This window comes from Artemia sp. Qi Xiang Cuo, chromosome 6, assembly GCF_049724085.1.
Source record: "Artemia sp. Qi Xiang Cuo chromosome 6, ASM4972408v1, whole genome shotgun sequence".
Lineage (NCBI taxonomy): Eukaryota > Metazoa > Arthropoda > Branchiopoda > Anostraca > Artemiidae > Artemia > Artemia sp. Qi Xiang Cuo.
Window position 1 is genome coordinate 80,529,517 of NC_142799.1, and position 23,160 is coordinate 80,552,676.

A 23,160-nucleotide genomic window follows, 5' to 3' on the forward strand; every position below is an offset into this window, starting at 1 on the left:
TTTAACAATAGCTTAATTATTGTTAATGGAGGTCCATGGACTGTGATGACGGGTCAGTAGCTATGCATCTTTCAAACAAAGACGATGGTTGAATTTTTTTATGCTCTTGGTCTACCCTATACATTCTACACACCCCACATCAGCAACTATATTGAGAGCAGTGGGAAAACTATTATTCAAAATCGAAGGAGAGTGCAGGATCTAACGACTAAAAGCTGTGGCTTCCATGCACTACTATATTTTGTGTTCCGATGTCGTGGCTATACTTACAAGCAGTTTCTCCACATTTATAGTGACAATCCTCGTCTGAACGACTTTCTAGTGGAAAATATCCTCTCAGACCTATACAGTAATGATTTCAGTGCCCTAAGAGTAAAGTGCTTAAAAAATGTTTACGATTTTGTTTATTAATGAAATGCATATATATATATATATACAAAATTTTCTTTAAATATTCAATTTATATTTCTTCTTCTTCTTCGATGCAAATGCAACTGTCGTGAACCACTAATGTTGGTAAATCATTTTAATTCATTTTATATTGATCCTGATTGACTGGAAAGTCTGGGTCACATTTTCTAAAGTACAATGTAACTTCACTCTTGTCATATCTCTTTTTATAGTCAATGATACTAGTTGCATTCATATTGTGAAATTCACGAGTTTCAATCTGTCTATTTGAAGCAATATCACATACAGTGTATTCAAATGGTGAATCACATTCGGTAACTGCCAAATAAAAATCACTTGGTTTATAGTCATAGTAGGCAATGTCGTCACAACGATGACGTAGAAACCAAATTGTCTTGTTACCCCAACAGTTGAATCGTAGACCAGATTCCTCTTCCCAGAATAATTTAAATCCACGACGATACCAATCTCGTATAAATAAACTAAAATCACGTTTGGGATTCTTTCCAATCGTGGCGGGGTAAGTATTCTCCCACTGACCACATTTATCATAGAGACAATTGGAACATAGGTGCCCTCTAGAGTGCGAGTCACAAATTTACTCGTGACGTGAATTAAATCCTTTAATTTGTATTACATATTCTCATTGTAATTTACAAGGATTACATAATTTACACTTTTCACTATAGTCATCAATAATTTTACAATTCTCACATTGAGTCCGACTGCCAAGAGTGTACATGCACAATGGACATGTATAGAACATTATTGGTTTCCAATATCAACTCTCTCAGGGCTAAAACGGAACTGATCGTCCTCGCTTGATAAATTCAGTGAGGGGAATGGGGAGAGGAGTAGCTCTGTGACGTTACCTCTTTCGAATTGTGGAGCCATCTACACTGAATCTATTGGCTATGTTTTCAAAAGTATATCCACAATATTATTCTGCTTTGTTCCAATTAATATATCAGTAAATTGACTATATGCACTTAAGTCCCATCTTAAAAGTTTCATACAATAGTCCAATGGAGGAGAATCAGTCCTCATTATATTGTGAAGTGTTCCCTGACGAGAGAATATCCTGCGTTGAAGTGATAACTCGAGAAAATCGTAATCCAAAATCATATGTTTTTCCATAAACACTGGATTTGATCTAATTCTCTCTTTCTCAAATTTATTCATTTTTTAATCCTTTCACTCTGACTGCTGACTCTAGACTGACCCTGATTCGTTAGCCCTAACCTAACCAGAAAAGAAAGGGAACATTTTCGATTTCGAAACAATTTTATTGAATAATTACAACAACAATATTAAGCATGTACAATTAGCGATACAGTTTATTGTTTTCGATATGTTTCACCAATGCACTTAAAGCACATTGAAGTCTATTCACATGTGCTATATCAACTTTTGCAGCAAAACATAATTGATCCTCTATTTTAAATTTGCTCAAGGATATCACATATCTTGCATATACTTCATCCCATTCCAGACAAAGCCGTGATCCTCTCGTGATTTCCACCGCAATGTTTGGTGATCTTGTATTATTGCCATCAACTCCACTATCAACTTCTAATAGGGTAAACATTCCAATCATCAACACATAAATATATATCCAAATGAGTAAAGTCAAACTGTTATTCTTCTCACTCCTTTGATTTCCATTCACAGACTAATAGAAACTATAGCAAAAACCCTTTCCTCATATTCTCTGCAATCCTCCGCCGCTAATATGTAACCAGCCCTCTGATTGGCTGAGAAGGGGATGTAACCGAGTCTCTGATTGGCTGAGAAGGAAACACGTGATCCTGTTTCCTATTCCTAGATCAATACATTGCCCATAGCGTGCACTTGGCCAAAACAACAACAACAAATCAATTGATCTTGAACGAAGTGTCATTGACCCTGTTTCCCATTAGACTCAATAATCCAGAAAACATCCATCAAAGTGAGAAAAATCATGTTTTTTCATTCTCACTGACAAAACCATAAAACAGACATAAATTGATGTTGACATCCATGAAAAACATCAAATAAATTGACCAACACACATAACCGTCCAAAAAATCATCCATAAAAGTGAGAAAAATCCTGTTTTTTCATTCTTACTGACAACGAACCATAAAAACATGCATCAATTATGTAAAAAAGTTGTAGGTGGCAGCAGGGGTGTCGCGTGGGACTCAATAAGGCCTTTCTACTAACAGTAACTGAAACCGTAAAAACGGAATTTTGATACAGAATGACCTCATTAAAAGAATCATCTTTTTATGCTAATTTTAAATATATGATATTTATCAAGTTTTAAGTTACCCACCAATCAAACGGTTAGTGATAACGGACCGTAAATAAGGAGCGAACCCGGCCAATAGTAGAGGAGCTATAAAAAAGAGAGTTTTATATAAATTTATGCATCAGAACAAATGTGTCTTGATGCTGATTTTAAATATATAAGGTGTATCAAGTTTAAGTTACCCGCCAGGATCTTTGAGCCTGAGAAAATTTGATGATTTTCAAAAAAGGAACTAAACATGCTCAAAAAGGTGAAAGATTTTGATAGGGATCCCACTATCAAATTCAGCATTTCAGATAATCCCATTGAATCAATTCAGTTCTAAGCTTTCATCTGCAGAAGTTTGAAATTTGGTAAAAGAAAAATCACAGATACGTGTTTATTAATTTTTTCCCGGGGGTGATCGTATCGAGCTAATAATCCAAGAAAATCGGGAGAGGACTCATCTCTAAAGGAAAGAAAAAGGTTATAGTGTCCTTTTTAATTAGCCAAAAAGATTCAACACTGAAAAGTGGCAATTTCTTCAGTTTCACGGTACTAAGTTGGTAATCTTAGGTTGGTACTACCAACCAAATATTTTACCGAAACTTTGGCCAAATTGCTATGGATTGGAAATCCTGAGGAAGCCAAAGTCTATACCGATTGGCTTTTCTGAGAAAAGCCAATGGGTACTTCACATTACAAGAAGCTACTGTACGTTGAACGTCTCAGTTTCAATCGACACAATGGCGTACCGTGGCGTGTTTATTCCAGAAAATCACGTAGTCTATACAAGATCAATGTGTCCTATCGAAATTTATCATAAAACTTTAATAAGCCTAGTTGATTCACTTGATGTTTCACAAAACTACGTACACTGATGTATAATTCCATATCAGCTATTATGAAGGATGTTCGATGGGTCATTGTGTAGGCAGAAAGGGGGGAGGGGCAGATGCCTCAAAGAGCTCATTTTAATGCTCAAACTGTCTAGCTCTCCATGAGCCTTCCAATAAATATAGAATAGGCTTTGCGAAGTAAGTGAGAGGTTTGAAGGTAGGAATCTATCTGTATTATACCTGCATTTTCACTAAGCCTGAATAAGGGTGCTATGGGGCGATAGTTCCCTTTTATTTTAGAATATTTTTTTCTTTTGTACCATAAAATATTAGATTCGTATTCTTACCGACACAAAAGGTGAAAGGGTGGAAAGGGGCGGCAATTCTTGAGCTAAATTGGTAAAATTACCGTGAGAGAGACCCAGGAGATACTAGAAAATTTGTTTTTATATACATTTTAGAGGAAAGATTGGGCTTTATATTTATATATTATTTATTAAAATCAGATAGTTGGTGGCAACGAACCGTAGATGAATTGTGCTAATAGTGACCAGAAATATTATCAAAATCAAGTTTTTAATATATTAGTAGAGTAGTACATTATACTATGCTTAGACACATAGGAATTACCATGCAATTATCTTGCAGCACGTTCCTTATGTTCCTTCCTATGCTATTCTACGGGACCTCTACACCTTTTCAAAGAGAGTGAGTATCCCCTCGCATGGCCTTATGGATTTGGGTAGATTATGTTCCTTCCTGTGCTATTTGCTTACTTTATGTTCCTTGGCACCTTTCCAGAGCATGTACTTCTGGATTTGCTTGGTTTATGTTCCTTCCTATGCTATTTGCTGGGACCTCTACACCTTTTCAAAGAGAGTGAGTATCCTCTCACAACTATGCTTCCTGGGCACCTTTCCAAGCAAAGCGAAAAAAAACACGTCTTTAGCAACTTCGTTCATCATGATAGTGAATAAAGTTTCAATTCCACATGGAATTACACAAGAATATACAGTGCAGTTTGACGTGCACATTGCAAAAAGCGACCAATCCTTTTATATTATATACCTATAAAGTGAACAAACACATTTTGAGAGTATAATTGAGATTATATAACGCAAACACACTGGTTTTTGAGGCACTTTCATTATAAAATTCTTTTTTTTAACTGAAAACTAGAAAACTGTCAAATTGCGTATTTAGGAATGATTTTGTAGGAAAAGCTGTCTATCACCATTGCATTATCCACTGTTCCATTTCTTTGAAGTATGTGCTATCAAACTGGTTTCTTATTTTTTGGAAAATTGCCTTTAGTCAAGAGTAGTTTGTTAGGAATGTGTCGCTAGATAGTATTTGCGAATTGGATCGTATGAAGGTGGAGAAAAAAAGGGTTTAGGATTTGCGAATTGGACTATACGAACGATATTAATTGAATAATAGAAAAAAACCAAAGCTAGATAGCATTTACGAATTGGATCGTGTGAAGATTGAGAAAAAAGGGTTAAAATAATTATTGGACAATTGGCTTTAGTCAAGACTAGTTTTTTAGAGATATTTCACTGCTAAAGCCAACTCTAATTGCCAAAAAAAAGGGTTTAGCATGCGCGAATTGGCCCTTACTAAAGATATTAACTTCTCGATAGGGAAAAAAACAGAGTGAGATATCCTATACGAGGTTAACCATACGTCCGTGGAGAAAAAAGAGCTCTTCTGATACTTGTACAATGACCAAGGTTGACGTATTGCGTTCCGCTAATGTGTTGCCGCTAGGGATAACTCTAATTGCAAAAAAAGGGTATACCATTTGCAAATGGGTGATTATCAGCTAGGGTAACCCCTCAGGGTTGTTAACTAATAGCTTATTTATTACTAATTTGGAACAATATCAATCTATGGAAATGGTTAACGATGATAAAATGGTCTTATGACATGACCTAGCTTTACTTCTTCGATGTGTTCTATATAATACACAAGTGGTGTTTGAACAGTGTTGTCAATTTAAAATTGAGTTTAACGTTATACTATACTCAAAAGTTGATACTAAGAGAGATTTAGATGGCAAGAAAAGAATTTTAATAATGAAATTCAGAACAAACCTTAGAAATCCTTGCTAATCAAGTAGTAAGGTGTATGTGAGTACGAACCATAAAGGATCATAAGCACCAACAACCCTAACCACCAGAAACCTCAACCCCACCAAAGGTCCCATATCCCCAAACTCGAAGGGCGCCTCCTCCCTCCAACTTTTCGGCCCCCTCCCCCACATTTTTTTTGATTAAAAAAAAAATTTTTTACTTTTTTTATTATTTTTTTTAACATGATACATTTTTTTCAACTTTTTTTACATATCTTCGAATGAGATGAAACATACTTTAAAAAAATCACATGTAATATTTTCCAAACTCAAAAATGAGTATGGTATAGACATTTTAGTCATGACCTTTACTATTAGAAAAATAATGTTTGTAGTAGCACTTTTTTTTCTATTGGACTAAAAAATTTTTTTTGGACTTCGAAATTATTAAACTTTTTTTTTACGTATCTTAAAATGACATAAAATATGCTTACGGCTCTAACAATTGTATTCTATGCTTGCTCAGAGACACGATACGGCTTTCCTGCTGGTACTTTATGGCGGATTATCGACACTATCTAGTTTATTACATATATTAAATCAGTATTTTGTACGTAGTGGAACGATAAACACAATAGTCATACCTTTAAAAAAAAGTGATGATGGAGCATTTTAATAAAGTGTGTTCACATGACAATGTTATTGTAGCATTGAATGCCGACAAGGAGAAGTATTTAAACTATGAAACAAGTACAAGTGCTAGCACTATTGGAAATGTATGCATGCATGCATTGTCATGACAGTAAGGACTTCAATTTCTTTGGAGTACCGAAAAAATTCAACTCTTATGTTGGTGGATATACAAGATTGAGATCTCCAGAGATGATAGCACTCAAAGAGAATGCCAACATAAAAATAATCGTTGATGATAGAGGACAATTCCTTGCTACTGTTGCAGGTAACACATTACCTACTGATACATCCTGTCGTCAGCTTTCGGGTATTAGCATTCAACGGAAGATCAAAAAAAGAAAGGCCTAATCTTCTACTAATATCATAAACCATATCTTGTCTACGTGTCGAAACTGTTACTTGTGTGAAAATAATGTAATAATAGACAGTGAAACTGCCAGAAAAATAAAAAGGGCATTGGCAGAAAATATCACTATGGAATATAAAGATGAATCGATGAAAAACAAAGTACCAGCAAACGTTACTGCCATTGATCAAACAGTCAATGAACCAAATAATACCAAAGACGAAAAGCATATTGAGCCTGTCGATGACAATCCAGTAAAAATTCTGTATGACTCAAAATGGAATATAATGATTTTCCTACTGATAACAGACTAAGAGAGGACAATAACTACAATATCAAGAGAGAACATGGTGAACTATTTTATGGAACGGATTCAAAATGTCCAAAGTTGATCATTGATATTAATAATGTATCAAAATATATTTTATATTGATATTCAACATAGCATTATTTCAATAAAATATATTATGCATTACATTGTTATGTGTTCAATATTTTTAGAGTAAGCTAGCATATCAAACGTTTAGAATGTCTATTAAAACATCGGAGATGTAAGAAAAGTAATTTACATACATCTATTGTCAGACACATGGGATAACATTGAGAAAATCTAGGTATCAGAATGAATAAATTCATTATTAACATCAGTTGTTGGATATGTCATTATGAAAAAATTGTAAGTATGTAAGTAACAAACTCTTTCTTGAATGCACCTCTTGGATACACAATACAGAAATTTAATTCAGGAAATTATGAAAAAAATTGAACAAATTCTTTATTAACATCCTTTATCGATTGAATTCGCTTCCATCAACATCCTTTCTGAGATACATTGAATAAAATTGAAAATATCATCTAATAGAAATGTAAATATTAGAGTGAATAAATACTTTATCAACATCCTTTATAGGATATGTCGGATAAAATTGACAAAATCTTAGTATCAGAGTCATTAAAATCTAAGTATCAGAGTGATTAAATTCGATATCAACATCCCTTTCTCGGATACATGGGATAAAATTTACAAAATCTAAGTATCAGAGTAAATAAATGCTTTATTAACATCATTTGTCAGATACATCGGATAAAATTGACAAAATCTAAGTATCAGAGTGAATAAATTCATTATCAACATCCTTTTTTGGATATGTTGGATAAAATTGACAAAATCTAAGTATCAGAGTGAATAATATTTTTTTAACAACGTTCTTTGCCAGATACATCGAGTAAAATTGATAAAATATAAGTGTCAGAGTGAATATTTTTTTTTATCAACATCCTTTGTCAGATACATCAAATAAAATTGACAAAATCTAAATTTCAGAACGAATAAATGCTTTAACAACATCCTTTATCGAATATGTCGGATAAAACTGACAAAATGTAAGTATCAGAGTGACTAAATTCTATATCAACATCCTTTTCTCGGATAAATAGGATAAAATTGACAGAATCTAAGTGTCAGAATGACTAAATTTTTTTTATCAACATCCTTTGTCAGATACGTCAAATAAAATTGACAAAATCTAAATTTCAGAATGAATAAATTCATTATAAACATCCTTTGTCGGATATGTCGGATAAAATTGACAAAATCTAAGTATCAGTGTGAATAATTTTTTTAACAACATCCTTTGCCAGATACATCGAATAATATTGAGAGAATATAAGTGTCAGAGTGAATAAATTTTTTTTATCAACATGCTTTGTCAGATACATCAAGTAAAATTGACAAAATCTAAATTTCAGAATGAATAAATGCTTTAACAACATCCTTTATCGGATATATCAGATACAATTGACAAAATCTAAGTATCAAAGTGACTAAATTCTATATCAACATCCTTTTCTCGGATACATAGGATAAAATTGACAGAATCTAAGTGTCAGAGTGAATATTTTTTTTTTATCAACATCTTTTGCCAGATACATCGGATAAAATTGACAAAATCTAAATTTCAGAATGAATAAATTCATTATCAACATCCTTTGTCGGATATCTCGGATAAAATTGACAAAATCTAAGTATCAGAGTGAATAATTTTTTTTTATCAACATCCTTTGCCAGATACATCGAATAAAATAGATAAAATATAAGTGTCAGAGTGAATAAATTTTTTTTATCAACATCTTTTGTCAGATACATCAAATAAAATTGACAAAATCTAAATTTCAGAATTAATAAATGCTTTAACAACATCCTTTATCGGATATGTCGGATAAAATTGACAAACCCTAAGTATCAGAGTGACTAAATTCTATATCAGCATCCTTTTCTCGGATACTTAGGATAAAATTGACAAATTTTGAGTGTTAGAGTGAATAATTTTTTTTTATCAATATCCTTTGCCAGATACATCGGATAAAATTGACAAAATCTAAATATCAGAGTGATTAAATTCTACATTAACATCCTTTTCTCGGATATATAGATTAAAATTGACAAAATATAAGTGTCAGAGTGAATATATTTTTTTTATCAACATCCTTTGCCAGTTACATCGCATAAATTTTAAAAAATCTAATCGTCACAGGGAATAAATTCATTATCAACATCCTTTTTCGGATATGTCGGATAAAATTGATAAAGTCTAAGTATCGGAGGGATTAAATTCCATATCAATATCTTTTTCTCGGATACATGGAGTAAAATTAACAAAATCTAAGTATCAGAGTGAATAAATGCTTTATCAACATCCTTTAAATGCATTATCAACTTCATTTGTCTGCTATATCGGATAAAATTGACAGAATCTAAGCATCTGATTGATTAAATTCTATATCAACATCCCTTTCACGGGTACAAGGGATAAAATTGAAAAAATCTAAGTATCAGATTGATTAAATTCTATATCAACATCACTTTCTCTGGTACATGAGATAAAATTGACAAAATCTAAGTATCAGAGTGAAGAATTTATTTCTTATCAATATCTTCAATCAGTTACAACAATTATAATTAACAAAATCTAAATATCAGAGTGAATAAATGCTTTTTCAGCATCCTTGGTCGGATATGTTTAATAAAATTGACAAAATCTAAATATCAGAATGAATAAATGCTTTAACAACATCCTTTGTCGGATATGTCGGATAAAATTGACAGAATCTAAGTATCAGAGTTATTAGATTCTATATCAACATCCCATACTCGGATACATGGGATAAAATTGACAAAATCTAAGTTTAAGATTGAATCAATTCATTATCAACATCCTTTGTCGGATATCTCGGATAAAACTGACAGAATCTAAGTATCAGAGTGATTAAATGCCTTATCAACATCCTTGAAATGCATTATCAACATCATTCGTCGGCTATATTGGATAAAATTGACAAAATCTAAGTATTAGATTGATTAAATCCTATATCAACATCCTTTTCTCGAATACTTGGGACAAACTTGACAAAATCTAAGTATCAGAGTTATTCAATTCTATATCAACACCCCCTTTCTCAGATACATGGGATAAAATCGACAAAATCTAAGTATCAGAGTGAATAAATGCTTTATCAATATCCCTTAAATGCATTATCAACATCACATGTCAGATACATCGGATAAAATTGACAAAATCTGAGTAACAGAAAGAATAAATTCGTTTTCAAACTTTTTATCGGATACATCACATAACAGTCATAAAATCCAAGTTCTATTCATTTTGACTTCATGCGTCGTTACGTTGAATTTAGGTTAGACCGGTTATAGATGGCAGCACACCCGCTCAGACACAAAGTCATATTGAGAGAGAAATTCAAAAAGTTGACTTAATTTAGGTTCACTTAGAGTGGCCAGACATGCATTGGAATAAGCAAACACCCACCCAGACACACAGGCAAAAAGAGTGAGAGAGATAAAAACACGTACAAATACGTAGATTTAGACACAAAAACTGAGAAAGACATGGAGAGTACCCCGATACGGCGCATACATAGTGAGAGAGATATGCAAAGTCGACATAGCTTTATTTCATTTTTTAAGGTTAATTTAGACTAGGTTACTTGCACGCACGTAACCTAGTCTAAATTAACCTTAAAAAATGAAATGAAGCTATGTCGAAAATAGTTCACCATGTTCTCTCTTGATATTGTAGTTATTGTCTTCTCCTAGTTCGTTATCAGTAGAATAATCATTATTCCATTTTGAGTCATACACAATTTTTACTGGTGTGTCATCGACAGGCTCAATATGCTTTTCGTCTTTGGTATTATTTGGTTCATTGACTGTTTGATCAATGGCAGTAACCTTTGCCGGTACCTTGTTTTTCATCGATTCATCTATATTCCATAGTGATATTTTCTACCAATGTCCTTTTTATTTTTCTGGCAATTTCACTGTCTATTATCACATTATTTTTACACAGGTAACAGTTTCGGCACGTAGACAAGATATGGTTTATGATATTAGTAGAAGAGTAGGCCTTTCTTTTTTTGATCTTCCGTTGAATGGTAATACCCGAAAGCTGACGATAGGATGTATCAGTAGATAATGTGTTACCTGTAACAGTAGCAAGGAGTTGTCCTCTATCATCAACGATTATTTTTACGTCGGCATTCTCTTTGAGTGCAATCATCTCTAGAGATCTCAATCTTGCATATCCACAGACATAAGAGTTGAATTTTTTCGGTACTCCAAAGAAATTTAAGTCCTTACTGTCATGACAATGCATGCATGCATACATTTCCAATAGTGCTAGCACTTGTACTTGTTTCATAGTTTAAATACTTCTCCTTGTCGGCATTCAATGCTACAATAACATTGTCATGTGAACACACTTTATTAAAATGCTCCATCATCACTTTTTTTTAAAGATATGACCTATGTGTTTATCGTTCCGCCGCGTAGAAAATACTGATTTAATACATGCAATAAACTAGATAGTGTCGATAATCCGCCATAAAATACAAGCGGGAAAGCCGCATCGTGTCTCTGAGCAAGTATAGAGTACAATTGTTAGAGCCGTAAGCATATTTTATGTCATTTTAAGATACGTAAAAAAAAAGTTGAATACTTTCGAAGTCCAAAATTTTTTTTTAGTCCAATAGAAGAAAAAGTGTTACTACAAACATTATTTTTCTAATAGTAAAGGTCATGACTAACATGTCTATACCATTCATATTTTTGAGTTTGGAAAATATTAAATTTGATTTTTTGTTTGTTTTAAGTATGTTTCATCTCATTCGAAGACATATAAAAAAAAGTTGCAAAAAATATTTCATGTTAAATAAAATAATACAAAAAAGTTAAAAAAAAACTTCAAAAAAATTAAAAAAAAAGTGGGGGGAGGGGCCAAAAAGTTGGAGGGAGGGGGCGCCTTTCGCGTTTGGGGATCGGGGACCTGTGGGGGGTTGAGGTCTCTGGTGGCTAGGGTCGTTGGTGCTTATGATTCTTGATGGTTCGTACTCACATACACCTTACTACTTGATTTGCAAGGATTCTAAGGTTTGTTCTGAATTTCATTATTAAAATTCTTTTCTTGCCATATACATCTCTCATAGTATCAACTTTTTAGTATACTATAACGTTAAACTCTATTTTAAATTGACAACAGTGTTCAAACACCACTTGTCTATTATATAGAACACATCGAAGAAGTAAAGCTAGGTCATGTCATAAGACCATTTTTTCATCGCTAACCATTTCCATAGATTGATATTGTTCCAAATTTATAATAAATAAACTATGAGTTAACAACCCCGAGGGGTTACCTTAACTGATAATCACCAATTCGCAAATGATTTACGCCTTTTTTTGCAATTAGAGTTAGCTTTAGCAGCGACACATTCCTAACAAAGTAGTCTTGACTAAAGGCAATTGTCCAATAATCAGTTTAACCCTTTTTTCTCGATCTTCATACGATCCAATTCGCAAATGCTATCTAGCTCTTTTTTTTCCTATTATTCAATTAATATCGTTCGTATAGTCCGATTCGCAAATGCTATACCATTTTTTTTTGTAATTAGAGTTGGCTTTAGCAGCAACATATTCCTAACAAACTAGTCTTGACTAAAGGCAATTTTCCAATAATCAATTTAACCCTTTTTTCTCCATCTTCATACGACCCAATTCGCAAATGCTATCTATCTCTGTTTTTTCCCCCTATTATTCAATTAATACCGTTCGTATAGTCCAATTCGCAAATGCTAAACCCTTTTTTTCTCCACCTTCATACGATCCAATTCACAAATGCTATCTAGCAACACATTCCTAGCAAACTAGTCCTGACAAAAGGCAATTGTCCCAAAAATCCGAAACCCGTCTGATAGCACATACTTCAAAGAAATGGAACAGTGGATAATGCATGAGTGATAGACAGCTTTTCCTACAAAATCATTCCTAAATACGCAATTTGACAGTGCTCTAGTTTTCGGTAAAAAAAAATGTTATGATGAAAACTCATCAAAAACCAGTCTGCTTGCGTTATATAATCTCAACTATACTCTAAAAACGTGTTTTCACTTTATAGGTATATAATATAAAAGGTTTGGTCGCTTTTTGCAATGTTCACGTCAAACTACACTGTATATTCTTGTGTAATTCCATGTGCAATTCAAATCTTGTGCACTATCATGATGAACGAAGTTGCTAAAGACATGTTTTTTTTTATCACTTTGCTTGGAAAGGTACCAAGGAAGTATAGGTGTTAGAGGATACTCACTCTCTTTGAAAAGGTGTAGATGTCCCAGCAAATAGCATAGGAAGGAACATAAACCAAGCAAATCCATAAGTACATGCTCTGGAAAGGTGCCAAGGAACGTAAAGTAAGCAAATAGCACAGAAAGGAACATAATCTACCCAAATCCATAAGGCCATGCGAGGGGATACTCACCTTCTTTGAAAAGGTGTAGAGGTCCCGTAGAATAGCATAGGAAGGAACATAAGGAACGTGCTTCCAAGCAAATGCCATGGTAATTCCTATGTGTCTAAGCAAAGTATAATGTACTACTCTACTTATATTATCAAAATCAAGAATATTAATATCAAAACAAGTTTTGATATTAATATATATATATATATATATATATATATATATATATATATATATATATATATATATATATATATATATATATATATATATATATATATATATATATATAATTAGAGAATTTTACTTTTTTGATAATTCGAAGTGTATAATTTCCATTTATTTCAAGTCACCTCTCAAAAATTAAGAGCCTGAGTAAATATGCCAAAAAAATTTAGAAGGGGAATAACAACCCAAAAAAGGGCGAGTGATTTTGATAAGAATGACGGAATCCAGTTCATTTTATAAGAGAATTCTAACATAGAAGTTTCAAGCCCTTATCTACAATGTGAAGTTTTTAATATTTTCGACAAGGATAGTCACGGATGCAAGTTTTTTTGTGTGTTTGTTTAGTTGTTGCTGTTTTTCAGGAGTGATAAAATTGAAATATTGATTTTAGAAAATCGGAAGAACTTTCATTAGGAAGAAAACTAAATGTTTTGCTGACATTGTCAATAAACAGAGAAGATGTGGCTGAAACAAAGAATAACTCCCGCTGGGGCAATCGTAATAGACATCAGTCTCAAATCCATCTTGATTTCAGGGAATGTTTTGGTCTTGCCTATAATAATGGTGATGTAGGGATACCACCCTTCCCATTGCGATTTTGTTTTTTAATTAGCCTAAAAGATCATATTCACGTGCCTCCTGACACAGAGGTGGACAAGTAGTATGGAGTAGCATTAGCTTCACCAGGAAATTTCTTGCGTTGGGGGAACTGGTAAGTTTCACCAGGAGCTTGTTTACGCAGAGTTAAGGGGAATCTAATATCTCATAGACTATTTATATACACTGTTGAATTTCCTCTTGTTTTCCAGTAAGAATTACCCGCTACTGACGTCAATGAGGAATTTTCTCGTAAAACATTTTCTGTTAAGAATTTGCCTTCATACCGTGAAAATGATTACTATAAGAAAAAATTTCCACTTTCAAACCTCTTTTTGCCAAATAATTATTCGCGGGATACAAGTTTTTTAGGGGTTAATATCATTGTCGAAACATTGTTTTAGGAATATTAAATTTGAATATACAAAAAAAGAATGTCATAGGAAGATGTAGCAGCTTGAACCATCACATCTTGTTAAAAAAAAAATTTAATATTGAAGTTTTAAAATGTTTTGTCTCTAGAGGGTATATTTTTCATCATATCCGATTTTTGATGAGTTAAAACCCAGATTAAAAATTTCCTTTACCTAGATTCGGTTTCTTTAGTGTATTGCGGTATGTAAATTTCCGGTTTTAAGGTTTTTTGACTAGCATAAGACATGGGCAGAGTGACAAAATGAAATTTATCTGCTGTTTTCGATATATATATATATATATATATATATATATATATATATATATATATATATATATATATATATATATATATATATATATATATATATATATATATATATATATATATATATATATATATATATATATATATATATATATATATATATATATATATATATATATATATATATATATATATATATATGTAAGCATAGACTTCTTTTTAAACGGTTCCTTATTTTGTTTGGGAAAATTGGCATCCTGGGATTTCTGGCAAAACAAAGGACCTATATAGGTCATTAGTTTGAGAAAATTCATTAGAAACCTTAATTTTGGATGAAAAAATTATATGAGTAACATCATTTTTTAAAAACACATTTCAAGAGCACAAATAAGTCATTTCCGCCTAAGGAATGGTCGTATCCTTTTTAATATCTATGGCACACGCAAAATTACACAAGGATCATAGCTAAGTATAAAATGCTAAGCGTAATGAGTGTATTTACAAAAGGTATTTTCAGCAATTTCGTAACACCTACAGGAAAATAATGTAAATTAACAATGCGTCAAAATGAACAAACTTGACCATCAAATAAGATGAAATTAAGAGGGCGACCCCGGAAATGTAAATTCAGAACGGGTGAAAATAAAAAACCTAAACCATCAAATGGAACAAGACCATTCCAAGCAGCTAAGGCAAAGGGCATTAAAAAATATCTGAAATAATAATAAACAAAAGTGGAGAACAGAGAAATATTCGGTTAAAAGATAAGGGAAAGCAAAATTACAACGAATAAACAACGAAAGTGAAAAACAAAGAAATATATAGTTATAAGACATGCGTCAGCGAGAATCAGAGTGAACCAAAAACGCAAATACAGAACAAAGAAGGCATTTTAAACAGTTTCTTAATACCTAGAGGACGAAAATGTAAATTAATAGTTGCTCAAAATGAATAAACTGGACTATCAAATGAGACAAGATCAAGAGGACGACCGGAGAAACATAATTCACAACGGGTGAAAATGAACAACATAGACTATTAAATGTAATAAGACCGATTCAAGCAGCTAAGGCAAAGAGTATTGAAAGAATGTATGGCGTAATGATAGACGAAAATGAAGAACAAAGAAATATGTAGTTAGAATACTTGCGAAAACGACAATTGCAACGAGTCAAAACCGAAATTGAAGAATAAAGAAATACGTGGTCTCGTGTATAAAATTTTAGAGAAGTAAAAAATGCCGTTCTCGCATATAATAGGATACCAGGGGTCAAGAGGGTCAAGCTTCACTGGCCTCTTAACCTCCATCAGTGAAATTAAATCCAAACCTGAAATAAAACAGAACTTACCGCATGACGTTGCCCAGAATTACTTTTGGTAAAAGATACGAATTTTCACAGAAAAGATTGGGCATAAATCTCAAGGAAACGTGAAGTTACATAATCTTGGTCCTAACTCACGGGACAGTCTTGGAGGGAATAAATGTTGATACTAATAAAGGGTAAGAATGATTTCTGGGGCTATAGGATCAACGTTTGGGGGAGTGGGCAATGACTGGTAATGGGGTAGTATGTCTAGTAGTGTGTGCCCCTATCCCCCCCCCAAAAAAAAAAAATTAAAACCACTCCTGAACAAAAATCCTGGATACGGCTCTGCCTGAGATATTCCTGATACGCCCTTTTGACAACCAGAATCCACATAACGAATTTTGGTTTTGCTCAGCATTCCCCTCAACATTTCTTGAAAATGTTCTCTTAATAGACTTAGCCTTTTTGGAGATAGGGGATTAAACCAATCCTATATGTTAAAAAAAAACAATAAGAAACTTACAGAGATTAGAGCCCTTGGCCCAAGGGCTCTGGGGGAATAAATATTTAACCTTTAGACTATTTTAAGCAAAATCATATCTCAAAATTTTGATTAGATTTTCTAGAGGTAAAGCTCGAGCGTTGTCTCTGATAGGGATGTTCTTTTACTTTTTCTTGTAGAAACTCGTTTTTCAGTTATCTTTTGCCATCAAAGACCGCCATTTACAAAAGCTACTAGATATAGCAACTTCCTTTTACGCAAGTTCTAAAACATTATATCTCAGTGCCTCACTAGTGGCGACAGAAAAAGAAGCAAAAATAAAAAAAATGACACACGTCCCTGCTTCCCTTGCAAAAAAGTGATGTGATATTTCTTGTTGGTTAAGATTGGGGACTGTAATTCTCCTAACTGTCGCTTACGGCTATGATGATTTAGACAGTGCAGCTTTCGTTTCGACCTGGCATCAAATTTTCGGGTTCCAGACTATTTTTTAAAATTCCCAAAGTTTGTTTTGTAACGAAGATTTACCATTAAAGTTAATCGAAATAATCGTTACTATTCCCGAATCAGCTGGAGATGGTGATTCTTCCTCACTTGACAGTTTTCTTTTCAAAACATATTTCAAATATTTGGTGAGTTAATTAAAATTTAATTAGATTGGATTTAATTTTTATTTAAAGTTCGTTAGTGACTAGGTTGTCCCAAAGAGCACAACCATAATATGCTGTTACAATAAGTTAAACAGTAGTAGCCATGTATGTAAAGCAGTCTAGAAGTTATGCGGTGAAGTAATTTTTGATTTTCAAACGTAAATGACCAGGTGTGCAGGAACCACTCCTGAGCGCTAATAAATGACCAAACGTCCAACTTATGAATTGATTGAGCGGTTACAGCTTCATTTAATGATTTTAAAGCTAACCGTATGGTACATGATCTCACCACTGGTGTCACAGCCCATCCCATGGGCTTCCGGAGCCAATTTTTCTTGTTAAAGACCATGATCTTAAAATTTTAGAATCAATTCTGCTTGTTATGTCTTGAATAGTTAGATCCACAAGTAAAAACAAGCTTAAATACGCATTTTTGTTGGTAGGACATTTTTGTTGGTAGAATTACGGTTTCTTTTTGTCTTTTGGTCATGTTTGTTCTTTAGATTTTTTTCTGCCTTCGGGACCAAATTGCTTATCGAACGAAAAATAGTAATGACACGAAACCAAAGATATCTTTTTAAAAGCACATATTTCGGCATAGACCACCTCGCTGCCATATCCAGCTGAAGAAAATCTATTAATAAATGGAAAAAGATTAGTAACATCAATTAGCGAAAAGGGAGCAAAAAATAACGTTAATAAATTATGAAAAAAACTGAGAATAGGAACAGTCGAAATGTATATTCCATTTATTTTTTGTAATTACTTTGTTTAGAACAGATGGTCTTAGAAATGTGAAATTTATTAAAAGATGGAAATTTAATAGGAAGTTTCTTTTTTAATTATACAAAATAATTAGAGGGCAGCTAGCTCCCCCCCTCCTAATAAGACCCAGGGGGATATGAAACATGCAACTCAAAGAGCAGGACAACAAAATTTAGGAAACAGTCAACCTTTGATAGATGTGTTTTATCGAAGTCAATTCAGTAGCGGTGACCATAGTTAGCACAGTTCACTAAGTAAAAAGCAGTGTATCTCCCATGCATTTCTCCTCAGAAATTCCGCATGAAAAGGTACTGTTTTTGGTCATTGGTCATCCCTGTAGCCCTATTTAGAAGAAAACGATTAGAACTGTCAGTGTTGAAGAGGAATCAGGATATTCAGGTCTATGTTGTAGCTTCATGGCGTTATGAATTGACGGTTAATATACCACCAGGCTTCCCCAAAAATGTTGGTGTATCCCACCCTTTCCATAAATTCTGCCTAAGGAATAATGGTGTCGGTTCTATTTTAATTTTTATTGCGAAAATTTGTAAAAAGGCGTAAGTCATCTTGCGCCTTGTCCACCTGTCCACAAATATTTGATAGATACCTTGTTCTAGGAGAACCTTGTTCTTCTTCTTTACTTTCAAAATAACAGCGTAGACCAGAAATATTCCCGGAACTCAAGAGGAATTAGATATTAATTTCTACCTCCATCCCCTCCCCTTCCTTAGAACTTATTCCGTATTTACCTGAAGGCTAAATGTGAGTTAGGATGTTTTGGCATTAAGATGCACCCTTTGGGGCATCTCCCCTCCCCCTTCAAAGTTTATGCCACTACCATTCCCTTAAAAACCTTATATCTTATTATGCAGAGCATATAGCCCTTGCCCCAGGGGCCGGAAGGGGGGGGGTGTTAAACCCAGGGCCTTGATTTCAACCTTTAGACTATTTTGATCAAAATGAAAATCTCAAAGTTTTGATCAAAAATTTTTATAATAAGGGGGAATTTTCCACAGGGAGAAATTTTCAAGGGAAGAATTTTTTTGGGAGATATTTTCCAGAGCGAAATTTTCTTAGGGGAATTTTCTGCGAAGAGGGGGAGAATTTTCCACGGGGCGGGGGGATTTTCTGGGGAAACGCCTAGACCTATATTTTTTAGCCACTATTATCTTATAACTTATTTACAATTTTATTTATATCATTTGACATCCCAGTTACAACTGAGAGATTTCAATAGCCTATGGCAAATTGTCATTTTCTTACGTTCTATTCACATACATGCTTAATTAGACATTGATCCTCTGTTTGGCGATATGGGACCTAAGGATCGATCTCCACACTCCACTGCGAGGTGGCAGGCTTGTGACTTATCCCTATAAAAACGAAACCCTAAGCCTGAAAAACTATTTGACCCCATTTCCGCCAGCAGAGGGTCTCGAGGATGTTTTTCTTTTCTGTTTTTTACCCTATTAATCATAATTCCCTTCCTCTCTTATAAGTAGTCCTGATTACTCTAAAGTACGGATTGCTTGGAATTGAGTAGTCTCCAAGTAAAAGTGTGAAAGAGGTTTTAGATAGTTTGGTATCGAAAATCTCTAACGATTATTACTTAGGCTTTATTTCATACCACATGATTTTTACTTCAAATTTTTGTCATTTGATGTTATTCGTGGTTTATTCTTTCCGTTTGCTTTTTTATTCTCTCTTTAAACTCAGCTGAAATATTTGCTTTTTTTCTTCTATGTTCACGGACTAAAAGTTGTGCATTGTTCTTACAATCAGTCCCGATTGGTCCAAAGTAGGCTATGATGGCTAAAAATTGAGTGGTACTTAAACAAAAGTGTGAAAGAGGCGTTGGCTAATAACATGCTTATAGTATGCTCTGGCACTTCACTCTAAGAGTATTCGCTCAGATAACAGCAGAGGTAACATACAGTAGAGAATGTTTATCCAAACATGACACACATTTCATAGTGCGGAATATGGGAAGTTTCCCAAACCGTCAGTGCCATAGTTTCAGTTGCTACTTGGTTTTCCATCAGAAACATTTGTCATTGCGCGTGCACGATCATTTTCATGAAGCTTGTATGGTTTTAGATGTGTGTCAAAATTTTCAATGGAGAGTATAGGACTTTCGCTACTGTATATTGCCTCTACTATGACTCAAATGATTTGGAGGCGTTTAGCTTAATCATTGTCTTGTGCAAAATCATAGCTGAAATACTTTGCCAATTTTGGGTAGATATATGTTTCGAAAGGGTGCCATTTCGATCCAAGCACAAAATATGTATGAAAAATACTTATTAATAAGAACATCTCCAGTTTTTTTGGGAGGTTTGCCTTGAGTCTCTTGGTACTGGTGCATTATATGGGCCTTTCTAAAAAGTCAAGTTTGGTTAATGCTAATGAAATAGAATAAAATAGGATGAATATATAATAGTTTGTAAATAAATTTGGGCTATATATTTGCACATTAGAGAGGGGGGGGGGGTGGAGGGTAAAGAATAGCGTATATTAAATACGTAACATATCTTAACCTAGGCACCTTCCCCCCTAAACCCCAAAAAGCAACAGTTATCGTAAACGCAATGAAAACTACTCTTTGCATTCCCTTTTAAGAGACCGCTATTGAGAAATAACCAATCTGGCGGTTTTCGTGACTGGTTTCCTTGTAAAGGCCCATATAACGCACCAATACCGCTTTCTTTTATCACTTGATGTGACTGAAGCAATAATTAGTTTCAAAAAGACTTCTGAAAAATGGAATGTTTATTACAGAAAATCACTTCGGGTTACACCGGACAATACATATACAAATATCGCTACTTCAATAAAAGCACGTTAGCCCTTGAAAAATCACTATAAATGTAACAGAGAATTCATGTATAATTTTAAAAGATGTAGTTAAAACTAATGACTGAAAAATTCTCACTTTTTAAATATAAAATTGAATTATATTGAATATAATATTGAAAATATAAGCTGGCCAATAGAAAAATCTAAAAAAGGCAGAAAGTAAAAGGAAACAAGCTAAAATCTAATATTAGATGAAGCTGCTTATTCTCATAGACCACAGTGTTTAGAACTGAACTTAAAATTGATCAATGAACCTCAGACGTTCATCCCAGTCAATTTGTACACATAATTATTTATGTGGCTGTAATTATTTATGTGGCTATAATTATTTATGTTTGCTGAGCAAAAACAACTCAGCAAAAACACTATATAGGTACTTACTCAAACAGCAAATTTTTCAACTGACGCCACATAACTATTTTTATTTTTGGATACCTATTTTCCTATCAAGTTTTTCCGCGTGTATGTCTGGCAAAACACAGTAATTCGTTTAAGTCAATAGCCCAGGGGGTAGGTATATATTCAAAATTCAACATCCCCTCCCTCCAAAGGAAGACAAAAATATACAGAAAAGTATTTTTTTTACTTATAGCCAAATAAGAAACTTAAAACCCTAATTTCCTTTTGAAATTTTTTGAACACTCCTGAAATAAGTTTATCCGAGTTATCCTTAATGTTAAGTTAGAATGTACTACCCTATCTTAGAAAAATTAAAGCCTGAATCTAAATATAGAGGAGCGAAAAAATTCATATATGGAGCAATACAGTGGCTGCGATAAACACTTTTAAAATCAGATAGATTGACCACTTCAGCTGAATTCATCCAAGTTTTTTTCCGCTAGAGGTGACCCGTTCATACCAGTATTGTTAGACCAACTGAAACCATATGTTTATTGACAACCGCACTCTTCAACTATCATATCATCATACTGCTTTAAGACAACATTATCATTACTGTCGTAAAATAACACTGTCAGCGGCAACAGCTTAAATGGAGTACAACAAGGAGGTGGTATCTTGTCTGTGTCAGAAAGCTGAGTTAGAACACTTTGGATTGTTGCATGGTTAGTCGGATGAAACTCTTCGGCAATTGGAAATTCACATGCCCCTGCACACCTAGAAAAAACGTTTCATGTGAAGAATGAATTAAGGCTCACTTGAGTCTCTTATCTTCAATTATAAACAGAAATTTTCTAAAGATATTCTAAGGATATTCTTAGAGGTTATCTAAGTACTTCAAGCTCATCATCACCCCACAACGTACAGTTTATGTCCGACGTGAAGTTTTGAAAAGAAAAGACCACGAAGAGCTGCTTAAGCAAAATCTTTCAACAAAATGAAAACTGACGCTAGGGAGGTTCTAATATCTGTTTGAAATTTGTCTGTTGAAAGCATAGTTGGCTTTATAGCCAACACATTAGTTTCACAGCCAAATTGGGAAATATTAAACCTTCATTCTCAAACAAGGAAACGAGTCATATATCAGCTTTCTTTGACGCTACCTCTTTCTCCTTTTCTGCCTACCTCTCTGTATCTCCGTCTGTTTGTTCGCCTATCTGTCTGTCTGTCTGTCTGTCTGTCTCTGACTCTTTCTCTGTCTCTCTCTCTCTCTCTCTGTCTCTCTCTCTCTCTCTCTCTCTCTCTCTCTATCTCTCTCTCTCTCTCTCTCTCTCTCTCTCTCTCTCTCTCTCTCTCTCTCTCTCTCTCTCTCTCTCTCTCTCTCTCTCTCTCTCTCTCTCTCTCTCTCTCTCTCTCTCTCTCTCTCTCTCTCTCTCTCTCAGCCAAGTTAGGTGATATTAAACCTTCATTCTCAAACAAGGAAACGAGTCATATATCAGCTTTCTTTGACGCTACCTCTTTCTCCTTTTCTGCCTACCCCTCTGTATCTCCGTCTATTTGTTGCCCTATTTGTTTATCTGTCTCTCTCTAGTTCTCTTTCTCTCTCTCTCTCTCTTCCTCTCTCTCTCCCTCTTACTCGCTCTCTCTATCTCGTTCTCACTCTCTCTCGCTATCTCTCTTTCTTTCTCTCTTTCTTTCTCTCTTTCTCTCTCTCTCTCTCTGACTCTTTCTGCCTCTCTCTCCACTTCCATCTCTCTATTCATTATTCTTTCTTTTTCCATCCCCTGTCT

The 23,160-nt window shown here is 33.8% G+C and overlaps 1 protein-coding gene across 2 annotated transcripts in view; it reads right to left on the bottom strand.

The window, feature by feature from the left end:
• Window positions 1–20,936: 20,936 nt before the first annotated feature.
• Window positions 20,937–23,160, bottom strand: part of LOC148951647 (protein DVR-1-like) — a 29,570-nt gene continuing 27,346 nt past the window's right edge. For both annotated transcript variants that reach the window (XM_089090406.1, XM_089090405.1), the window contains exon 5: window positions 20,937–22,147. In XM_089090406.1, the coding sequence (XP_088946532.1) occupies window positions 21,922–22,147 (226 nt within the window). In that variant the 3' untranslated portion in view covers window positions 20,937–21,921. The remainder of the gene's footprint in view (window positions 22,148–23,160) is intronic.